General features: G+C 39.2%; 1 protein-coding gene across 6 annotated transcripts in view; it reads left to right on the forward strand.

Moving 5' to 3' along the window:
- The window catches only part of ANKIB1 (ankyrin repeat and IBR domain containing 1), a 103,866-nt gene that overhangs the window by 41,327 nt on the left and 50,407 nt on the right, over positions 1–12,132 (forward strand). For all 6 annotated transcript variants that reach the window (XM_032642438.1, XM_032642439.1, XM_032642435.1 and 3 more), the window contains one exon: positions 9,791–9,973. In XM_032642438.1, coding sequence (XP_032498329.1) covers positions 9,791–9,973 — 183 coding nt within the window. The remainder of the gene's footprint in view (positions 1–9,790; positions 9,974–12,132) is intronic.

Genomic DNA, 12,132 nt, shown 5'->3' on the forward strand with positions numbered 1-12,132 from the left:
TATTGAGTTTGAGGTATTTGAGCTAACATGAGGGGCTGGCAGGAGCCCTCCTGTTGCTCTTCTCCCAAATCCCACATTTGCATCTGGGCCTCCTGCCTGTCTCTGTGCTCTGGGCACTGTCACTTGCAGACTATTCTGGCTTCGGGCCCATGTGGGCCAGACTGCCCCTAACAGACATCAGAAACCGTTGCATGCTGCCCTGTGGGGGGCCTCAGGGGTGCTCGAGTGGGCACTAAGCTGCATTGTAATAGACCTCAAGTGATGCTGTACCAGGTACCAGGTGGTAGGGTGACTTCTGGATACACCTTGTCCTGATTGTATTGAAAATAAAGCAGAAGGCATCACCAAGAAGAAATTAAACCATGCCTGATGAGCTGCCTCACACTGTTCACCCGCCTGCCTGCGTGTTTTGACTGTGTTCCTGGGTGAAACGCCACTTTGTGCTTCCTCTGTGGCTGGTTCCATTAGGCATATCTGCCGTCCCTCCTCATCCAGCTGCTCAAGCAGGGGTCTTGAGTCAGGAGCTGGACCATATACCTCTCTTGACCAGTTCACAGCCCAACAGTCCCAAAGATTGAGAAGGTCTCTTGGGGACGGGAGACTCCCATGTTTTGAGGAGCTGAAGTTGACCTCCTTGCACTCACAGTTCCCTGGTGGCCTCCACCCCAGGACCAGCTAAGGCCAGAGCAGCCTGGGGCAGGTAGCCAGGAGTCCCCACCTCTGAGCATCCCACCTCTATCCTGACGCAAGGGCAGAAATTCCAAGGCATTTCCATGCTGGGGAGAAGGGAAGAGTGGGATGAGAAGGCTTTGCTCTCCCTTTGGGAAAGTTGCTAAAAAGTGACGAGAAGAGGTCAGTGACTAAGTCACAAATTCGTTCATGCAGCACGTATGTCTAGAGCACTGTTGTGTGCAGGCATACCAGTTGCTGGCTGAGGGTGTGTGATCCCATTCCCCTCCCCCTCGCTCCACACTTGCCAGCCAAGCCCCTGTGAGGCTGGGTCAGATGAGTAGAAGGTGGAATTCTTGCAGGAGAGTGGGGAGCAGAGACAATATTAGGGTTCAGAGCTAAATGCCTTTATCTTCCTGCTGTATAATCTTGGGTCCACCACAGACCATTCTATTTGAATGAAAAAATTCATCCCGTGGATTAGTCTTAAAACCTCATCCTCAAACACACACGTGCACGCATGCACACACACAACGCACACACACACAATTAATGTAAAAGATCATGCCGGTTCTGAGCCATCAAAGGCAGATCCCTCTGCAGCAGTGTGCTAAGGACTTCTGACCTGTGACTTTGGGGAACATGCACATAGATGACCAGGTTCTTAGCGTCCTCCCTCTCGACACAGCTGCCCCCTTCCCTGTACTTTTCAGTGATGCCTTCAACCAGGAGAGGGGGATCATCTCCTCTCTCCTCCCTCCCCCACCTGCTGCCTTGACACCACAAAGAGGGCTCGATGTTTGTGTTGACTGCTCATTTCTTTTCATCTGTTAACCTGTGGAGGCTTTGTGATTATCCACACTGAGTGTGAGTTTGTATTGGGGAGAGAAGGTGGTTGTGTTTTTTTTCTCTGATTCGACATCAGTGGAGGTTGTCAAAGCATAGGTAAATATTCAGCAACCATTCAAATGGAGAAACACCAATGGGGCCCGTGACATTGCCTCACAAATGGTGTTTGATTAATAAATTGGAGATGTGGAATTGCGAAGCCATTGGTTCAGGGCTGGATTAAAAACATCTTAATCATAGAGTTCTTTTGGGAACTTGCAGGTGTGACAGTATCAGTGGCTAAATATTTTATATATATATATGCATATGCATATATATACATATACATATATGTATATATATATGGAATATCTAGCCCTGAAGTTTCTCATGTTATATTGCTGCCTAGTTGACAGTGGGCATTCCAACAGTCTCTCAAATTCAGTGTTTCCAAAACTGTACTCAGTCTTCTCTACCAGTTCCTCCTCTTGACTGCCTTATTCCTATTAATGATGCTACCGTTATCCCCATATCTAGTCTTGATAGCTGGATTTACCTTGGGACTGTTTTTGTTTTGTTTTGTTTTGTTTTTGCGGCAAACTTATGCCACTCATTTGCAGAACAGAACTCTTCCTTGCCGCTTTTGGCCAGCCCCTTCTTTTTATCTCTGTTGGCCACCTTCTAACAACAGGTGCTTATATCAAATCCTCACTTTGTATTTTTCAGAACTTCCTTGAGTAGGAAAATCTGGAGTTTCACAAATATTTATCATTCAAAATTATTTATGAGATAAAAGTAACACAAAGAGGAGTGGGCTGCAATTGTTTGAAAATTAGAAATGCTTATATGTTGAACATTTATTAAGGCAAACTATAATTAAAGCCCCTTTAATTTTAATTTTTTCATATTTCAAAGAATTATTTCAAGGGTAAGCAAACTTTTTTCTGTGAAAGCCCAGATATTTTAGGCAACTGCTCAACTATGCTACAGTATCCTGAAAGCAGCCATAGACAGTGTATAAGTGAGCATGGCAGTGTTCCATTAAAACTTTGTTTATGGATATTCCCACTTGAATTTCTTATAATTTTCACATATCACGAAATAATCTTTTGATTCCTTTCAACCATTTTAAAATGTAAAAATAATTTTTAGTTTGTGGGCTATACAGGAACAGGCAGCAGGCTAGATTTGGCTCACAGGCCTTAGTTTGCAGTGGACCCCTGCATTATACAAAGATTGGGAGAGGAAACCAAAGATGACTCCACACTATAGAAGCTTATTTTAAATATGTAAAATAACTATCAATATGTAGCAAGTCCTGTATGCTTTAAGTATACAAAGAACTTAAAAAATACTATGTAATGGATGCCCAGTGCACAAAAATGGAACTCCATTAAAATATAAATTTTACAAGAATTTAATACTGTAAAAAACACACTTTTATCTTGGTTGCTTAGTTTTTGTTTTTCCACTTTGGAACAGAGATGGACTTTGGAGAGGAATGATGTGTTAGGTCTATTAGCAAGGCCCAATTAAAAGTTTAGTGATTTTTCTTCCCCTTTGCGGACTTCCTTAGATCAAGCCTAGTCATTAGGCCTCATTTTATTTATATTGGTGCTTCACCCGTCACAGTGATTCAAGAACTGGTTGATGTGACAGAGGTGGTGGTTGTGTTTGATAGTGCCTCAGCTCTTTGTGAAAAGCATTTTTTAAAATGAGTATTATCTTTAGATATTTCCTATGCATCCTTGTTCCACTTGCTTATTCAAAGTTTTAAGTGTAGGTGCTCATTGTTAGAGCAAATAAAGGTCACTAGAAAACCAAAGGTCATAAATCACACTTCCATTTACAGCTACAGGGGCTATTTGACACTTTGGCAGCTATCAGAGTATTTCACACTTCATTGAAAAGCCAAAAAAATCATTCACAAATCATACTGAAGAGTTTTACTTAATTATATTGTGTTTTTAGCACCTGGGGTTTTAAAACTGTAAAAAGAATACAGAAATTGTAGTCTCAGCTCAGCAACTGAGTAACTTTGCCTGTTTCTGGGCCTCAGTTTTCTAATTTTTAATCAAGAAAGTTATGATTTTATTATTGCATCCAAAACATTATGATGCTAAGTAAGAGCTATTAATTATTTAGGCATTAACTGTTATAGGCATTGAAGGGAAGGAGACATCATTTAAATTTTACTTAGCCCAGAAGATTTCATGGGTAGTAATAATATTTCAGTGGATGAGATTTCAGTTTAAGTATTTGGAGGAGGCTACTCAAAATGTGGCCCTCAGCACATTTTGTAGCATCAGTAACGCCTGGGAGCTTGTTATAAATACAAATTCTTGTGCCCCACAGACCTCCAGATTCCAAATCAGAATCTCTGGGGGTAGACTCCAGGAATGCTTTAAGCAAGTTTACTGGTTATTCGTTTGCATGTTATAGTTTGAGAAGCACTGTTCTAGGTCTCAAACAAATGCAGATTGAAGTATTTTGCAGAGGTTTGATAAGACAGATGACTTAAAATGAAGATAGAAGCCATACTAAGTAGAAATACTAATGCCAAGAATTTTGGATTTATTTATAGAAAATTGAGCCATTTAAATTTTTTGACTGGTGGAGTGCTATTATGAAAGCAAATATAGTAAGATTAGCCTAATGGTTGTAATGTAGAATAGAGTTGAAAGGGGGGACTTCTAAAGGAGTGGTTCTTAAAGCCTTGCTACCCAGACAGTGGTCCTCAGACTGGCATTGGCATGAATTTGGGTACTTGTTGGGAATGCAGAATCTCAGGCCTCATCTCAGATCAGCTGAGTCTGAATTTGTAGTTTAACAAGAACCCCAAGGTGATTCATTCATACTCACATTAAAATTTGAGAATCCTTGGCTTAGAGCAGTAGTCTGTGGGACATAGAATGGAATCACCTGTAAAGAGTTCATATATTTAATCCCCACTCTAGATCACCCTAATATGACTATCAGATTACCTAGATGATTCATAAACAATTTGGAAACCTTTGTGCTGAAACAGTGGTTGTAACCATGTCTGCACAAAAAATCCCATAGTGTAGACCGTATCTCAAATCAATAAAATGGGAATTTCTGAGAGTGGACCCCCAGACACTAGTATATTAAACTTCTCCAGATGATTCTAGTGTTCAGCCAAGGTTGAAAACCAGTGTACTAGAGGGAGTGACAGGAGTTAGAATCTTATTGCATTAATTCTGCTGTGAACTGATAAAGGGCCTGGATTTGTATGGTGGTATTAGAAACGGAAAGAATGAGGCAGATGCATTTAGGTGACTTGGTCAGTTGATACAAGAAAGTAAGGGAGAGAAAAGTTAAAAATGATGGAGACTTTAAAATGTTAATATTAACAATGTTGAGCTATCTTTGGATAATATAATTTTCTCTCTTTGATTTTTTTGCATTTTCTGTAACAATCTGCTATCATATCTATAATTAGAGTAAAATAAATTAACTTTATTTTTAAGTAAACTGAGGATGGTTTTGAACCTAGTTCACTTTGAACCCTGCTAACAATTGACAGATATTTTAAAAATGAGATGAGGTGTTGTATGTCAACTACACTTTAGTAGTAAAAAGAAAAAAAAAATTAAGTGAGATGAGGTGAAGGAATTGGTTAGAAGGAAGGGAGAATATCTTGTGTTTTCATTTAGAAGGAGATTGAGGTCTTAGATTATCCACATGAAATGGTATTCAGGCTATTGAAGATTAGAACTAACTGGGAGTAATGAATATAGATTTAGAATTAAATGTTATCTGCAAGATAAGGTATAGATGAGAAATCCAAGGAAAAGACTATAGATAAAATTACAGAATTAAAGTCACAGCATCAACTTGGAGAATGCCTCTGTTTAAAGGGAGTGGGAACAGTAAGTGGCCTACAACAAAAACCAAAAAAGCAGAGAAGAGAACCAAAATAATACATTGTCGAGGATGCCAAGAGAAGAATTTCAAGGAGAGGAGATAGTCAGTCATTTGATGTGCTTCAGAAAGGGCAAGGAATTACAAGACTGATAAGGCTGTTGGATTTGAGAGGTATTAATGACTTTCAGGAATATTATAGTCAAGTGGGCAGAGTAGAAGTCAGATTGCTGGGAGAAATTGAGTAATTTGCTGAGGAAGTAGAGAGACAGCGGGTGTCAGTCACTAATTTGACAAATGTGGCCAAGAGAGAAAGTAAAATATTGGGGAAGTGACAAGAAGGCTAACAGAATTAAGATAGGGGACTCCTGTACCAGGAGCCAGTAGAAAGTCAGAGAGTGAAGATGAAAGGAATAATGGAGTGCTCAAGATCATAGAGGAAACAGATGAGGAAATGGTAATTTTACAACCAGAAGAGACTAAGAATCATCTTTTTTTACATTTTTTCTCAAGATTATGTAAGCCTCATTTTATAGATGGACCTGGTAAACTGAGACTTACAGAAGTTAAATGACTTGTTCAGAGTCAACCAGCCATTTAGATGATGGATCAAAGGGGTGGGAAGGGATTTGTCATGAACTAAGGGCTGTCCTTCCCCTCTTCCTCTGGGATTATGAACAGAAAGGAAGGCAAAATCGATAAACAGATGCGCTGAGATAGTGATAATTGTATGTTTCTTTTAAGGTAGAGAATTGTATGTACCACCAAGTGTCTGAGATAGGCTAAAAAACACATTTGAATAAAATATTCAGTTCTCCTTGCTTGAGAGTGGAGAAAATGATACTTAGAATGCTTTGGTTGAAGCATTTAAAAACTACCTCTTCAGAACCACGTGTAACACCCTATTATGTAAAAGCAAAACACCTGACTTTATGCAGCAAAAGTTTAACAGATTTCTTGACATCTGCTTTCTTGTGTTCCAGCCTTAGGCCCTAAAGGTCAGTATGCTAAAATTCTTTTTTAAAAAGTAATCCTCCAATGTCAGGCAGTACTGGTGATAGCTAGCTAGCTTCTATGCCAAAGGTAGCATATACGTTGATTTTCCTTGCCAAGACAAATGCTGTAAACATGGACCCTCCATTCCATCACTGATTATGAGTTTCTGTCCAGGTACCAATTGCAGCAATGAGATACAGGTTTTTGTGGGCCCTCACCCCACTCCCATCAGACTCATCTGGGGACTCCTTTCGAATTACCAATCAAGGCAAGAAGTCTCAAGTTCTAAAAATAGTCAACAGTGACTCTCAACAATGACTTCTCACACATCCTTTTTTTGTTTGTTTTTAAACCCCAAGGAATGCAGTCTATACTCTGGAATGTTCCTCTTACCAATATTCTGGAATGGCACAGCCTCTTAAATTTTGTCTTTGCTTTTGCTAAAGAGTAGGGTGATTAAGTTAAAGATGATTTATCTTGTTTGCTAATATTTAGAATCTCTTCTGTGGTAGTATCTGTTGTGGAAGTAAATCAAGTCATGGCTTTGAAAGCCATCCCAGTGTGCATTTTCTGCTACTCTGAATATCAAAGAACCATAGAGTCAAGTCAGCTCTCAGTTCTGTAGCAGCCAGAAGCAAATAGTCTGTTTTGTGTTAGTGAAGCAGAAAGGCTGAAAACAGTAACAGACCCTGCAATAGGTATGATAAGTCTGTGGACTTAATATAAGTCGCCAGTATTGAACCGAGAAGGTAATATAAATATGTCAGTTTCCATGCCACACAGGCCATAGTCTAGGGTCATTGCTTGTCAAACTTTAATGTGCATAAGAATCTCCTGGAGATGAGAATCAGATTCTGATTTAGAGGCCTGGAGTGGGAGGGGCTTGGGTGGTAGCCCTGAGAGTCAGCATTTCTAACAAACCCCCTGGTGTCCTCAGACAACATTTAGACTAAAAAGGTTCCAGGTGGTAAATAGCAGCTGATATGACCTTGCCTTCAGGCTCTAGAAGGTGGCTGCAACAGTGACTGCTGAGAGCTATTGCTTCACAGATTTTTTTTCTGTAAAGGGCCAGATGTAATGGGTAAATATTTTAAGCTTTGTGACCACAAGTCTATGTTTCATATTCTTCTTGGTTTGTTTGTTTGCTTGTTTTTACAACTTAAAAAATGTTTTAAACCATCTTAGCTCTGAGGTATACGTTTGGCTTAGAGCAAGAAGCCTAAGTCATATCCATTGGGCTTGTCAAGTTAGCCCATGGCTTCCAGGCCTGGCATTGGTATAAGTCCCTTATTTTATCGGGCCTCTTGGGATGACTGTGGAGGAACCATAAGGATTAAGGATGACAGTTCCAAAAGCAATAAAAGAACTTTACAGGAAGATCTGTGTGTTTGTTGGAGGGAGAGGAGATAAAATTATTTGGAAGAAAATGAAAAGAAGCTACCATTTTTATTAACCCACATAAAAAATGAAAATCTCTAAAAAGTATTCACATTTAGATCATAAATAAGATCTGGCCAGAACTTTATGGTGGGCCCAGAATACATTTGACTTCTTTATTTTGTGATCAGCCTATTCTTTGGGTCAGTACAATGTCCAGTCATGGTTAAGAACTTGGTCAAACTTGTGTCTGAATCCCAGTTCTACTGCTTATTAGCTGAGTAACTTCAGTCAACTTGTTTAACTCTTCTGAAACATTATAATATCCCTGCTACTTGGGGTTGTTAATATTAAGTAAGAATATGTATTTGAAGTCCCAGCATAGTGCTTAGCACTTAGAAAACAATAAGTGGTGGCTGTTACTGTGTTGTTATGGTTGTGGCTGAATTCTATAAAAGAATCAGCTCCATGACTAATTGTCAGGCTGTCCTTTAGGGTTGTCCTAGATTATGGCCCTCATGGTATTCATGTCCTTGTTAATGTCTCTGCAGACATACTGGGGAAACTTGAACCTATAGCCCTTAATAACAACATATTTAACTTCTGCAAAACCAGCAGAAACCTTAGTAGTGCACAAGACAAGTCCCTATTCCGTGTAATTTTAAAAGTGGGATTTCCTTGGGCGAAATCCTACCTTTAAATATCAAGAGATTTGATATCTTCCCAACTTGGCTATCAGTAGCTATTCCCATTGCTTATTTTGAGGAATATTGAAAACAGTTTTGCTCTCATTGCTTATTTGGAGGAATATTGAAAACAGTTTTGCTTCAGTGATTTGCTCAACCGAATTTTATTTCAGCGTTTAGCTGGATAATGAATGATACAAATGAAAACTTTTGTCCACCTTGTCAGGGCATCCAGGTATTAGTGGTTACAGTAACAGTATTGGCTGTGTCCTTCTTTTTTAAGAAAAATTTATAGAAATGTATAAAATTTAGAGCATTGAATGACTATAAAATTATTGATTTTTAAGTAAACTTTGGACAGAATGCTTAAGAATTTCTTTGTAAAGTTTAAGAAATTGGTTTGTTGTTGTTTTTAACCAAAGGAAGTCATCTTTTTTTTTTTAATAAATTTATTTCATTATTTTTATTTTTGGCTGCGTTGGGTCTTCGTTGCTGTGCGCGGGCTTTCTCTGGTTACAGCAAGCAGCGACTACTCTTCGTTGCGGTGTGAGGGCTTCTCATTGCAGTGGCTTCTCTTGTTTGGAGCATGGGCTTTAGGCGCGGGCTTCAGTAGTTGTGGCATGCGGGCTCAGTAGCTGTGGCTCGCGGGCTCTAGAGCGCAGGCTCAGTAGTTGTGGTGCACGGGCTCAGTTACTCTGCAGCATGTGGGATCTCCCTGGGCCAGGGCTCGAACCCGTGTCCCTTGCATTGACAGGCAGATTCTTAACCACTGCGCCACCAGGGAAGCCTCAAAAGGAAGTCATCTTAACGCTAATAAGCAAGAATTGCTAATCTTAAAATTAGAAGCCACTGGTATCTAAATAACTTTTATTGTCATTTCAGATACATACTGTTGAATTTTTGTTGTGCTTACTTTATTAAAATTTTTCTAATAGGCAGCATGAAATAACTTGTCATTTAAATCTATAGTTGCAAGGTTTTTAATTTTTTTTTAATAAGTTTATTCATTTATTTTTGGCTGCATTTGGTCTTCATTGCTGCGTGCGGGCTTTCTCTAGTTGTGGCGAGTGGGGGCCACTCTTCCTTGCAGTGCACGGGCTTCTCATCGAGGTGGCTTCTCTTGTTGGAGAGCAGGGGCTCTAGGTGCGCTGGCTTCAGTAGTTGTGGCTCAAGGGCCCTAGAGCACAGGCTCAGTAGTTGTGGCGCACAGGCTTAGTTGCTCTGCGGCATGTGGGATCTTCCCGGACCAGGGCTTGAACCCGTGTCCCCTGCATTGGCAGGCGGATTCTTAACCACTGTGCCACTAGGGAAGTCCTATAGTTGAAAGTTTTTGAAAAAATCTTTTTTAGCTTTTAGTAAAACATGGAGGAGACTTGTTTGCTGAGAATGAGAATAAAGATACTCCTTGTGATTGTGCTGAAAAGCAACACCACAAAGATTTGGCCCTCAATCTGGAATCTCAAATGGTATTCTCACGAGATCCTGAAGCTGAAGAAATAGAAGCTGAATATGCTGCATTAGACAAACGAGAGGTAAGTTTTTTTTAATAAAAAAATTATATGGATTTTATATTAAATTTTATTTTTTTCTTCTTTAAAACCCAGTTTGTGTGGTCTTCTTTGCAATATGCTAAATATCCTGTGATCTACATAGCCATAAGTATGAAAATACATCTAGAAAACCTGGAGGTGGTGTCTGTCCTTTAGCATATGTAAGTATGTTTAATTACATATAAATAGAGATGCTGACTCCAAGACTCCAGTCCTGTACTTCAGTCTCTGCCTGTCTTCTGGATTGCTCTTATCAACAAACATGCTTTGGTAACTCCCATCTTAAAAAACAAAACAACCTCTCCATTGACCACTCTTCCCCAGCCCTGTCCCTGTCCCCCTTCACTTGTAGCCCCATATCTCTGATCTTCATATGAGAAAAACAAAACTTAGGAGCTATCTATACATACCAACTTCCTCACCTTCCCTTCACTCTTCAGCCCATTGCAGTGTGACTTTCTTCCCTTCTACTCTGATGGAACTGCACTGATGTGGACATCAAGAGTCACTGTGTTGCCAAATCCAGTAGGTGCTTTTCTTACTTGAATTCTTCAGCACCACTTGACATAATTAACCACTCCCTTAGTGAAACACTCTTCCCTTGGCTTCAGTGACATTGCTTTCTGGTTTTCCTTTAAGTCTTCCTTGTCTAAGTAAACATTACCTCCATCCACTCAAGCATAAATGTGGCAAGCATTCTCGATTCCTCACATCCAAGCAGTCTGGGAATTCTGTCAGTTTACCTCCAAAGTTATAACCTAAATCCGTTTACTCCTCCCATTCTCTACTCCTACCTCTCCACCTTCACTTCTCATCCGAACTACTATAGTAGTTTCCTTACTGGTCTCCTTCCTTCTGTTCTCGTCCCCTTAGAATCCATTTTGTGCACAGTAGCCAGAGTGCCTTTTAAACTTAAATTAGATCATACCACTTAAACCATAGAGTGACTTTTCATAGCACTTAGAATAAAATCCAAACTGTTTGCTCAGATATAAGACCTTATATGGTCTCGCCACTATTTACCTCTCCAACATTATCTCACTGGCACACTTTGCTCTAATTGTAGTACCTAGACTATACTAAAGCTTTTGCATTTCCTGTTCCTTATGTCTAAAATCATCTCCCAAGTTTTCTCTTGACTATATCAGTTCTGCAGAGGCAGTCTTAGACCATTCTTTCTGAAGTAGACCCCTCTCCTTCCATTATTCTTTACCATATACCCTATTTATTTTTTGTAGCACTTATCACATGCTATAATTACTTTGTTTATATATTTTTATAGTTTACTTGTTTACTGCCTTTCTCTTTTATTAGATTGTCAACTTTATGAGGGCCAGAACCATAACTGCCTTATTTAGCAGAATATTTTCAGTGTCTAACACACTGCATGCACAGTGGGCATCCATAAATATTTCTTAAATAAAGACATTATTATAAGACACAGTAAATTTTTTCCTCTAAAAACGATTCTGATTCTTCAGTGTTCAGTGCTAACTTGATTCTGAGAGGACTTATATAACTATTATTTGTATGTGTTTAGGCACTTTTATTTGCCATTCCTCTTTAAATTAGTTTTCTTTTTCTTTCTTTGTATCAGTATTGGACTGCTTTGAAGGTTATTGCTGGTTTGTGTTAATCTGAAAAAGAAGCAGTTTATCTTTGCAGCAGGAAAGAGAAAGGTACCTTCATCTTAATCCCTCCTGCAGAAGAAAGGGGTACTGCCCGCTTGGAACTGAGCAATGTATTGAAATGCATCACATGACCTAGTTATAGTTCCATTGCAGAAATTCAGAGTGAATATGTTACATGTTCATGAAGGCAGTATGTCTTTCTCCTTCAAGGACTATTTTTCTTCCATTGTAACCTATTTAGGTTTTAAACTGTGCATTTAAAAAAAAGAATTTATACAGATTGCTTTATATCAATATTATTCCTTTCTTAATGTATCTAAAGTCAAATTTTATTTGGTTCAACATAAATTAGGTAGAATGATGGCTAATCTGAAAAAGAACATTTAGGAAATATACCAGGAAATAAACAGTTGCCACCACTGGGAATATCAGGAAATATTGGTTTTCATTGCTGAGGCAGGAAAGATACCTGGAGTCCCAAATCTGAACTTGGAACACAGTTTCTAGAAG

The sequence above is a fragment of the Phocoena sinus genome, chromosome 9 (assembly GCF_008692025.1).
Source record: "Phocoena sinus isolate mPhoSin1 chromosome 9, mPhoSin1.pri, whole genome shotgun sequence".
Classification (NCBI taxonomy): Eukaryota; Metazoa; Chordata; class Mammalia; order Artiodactyla; family Phocoenidae; genus Phocoena; species Phocoena sinus.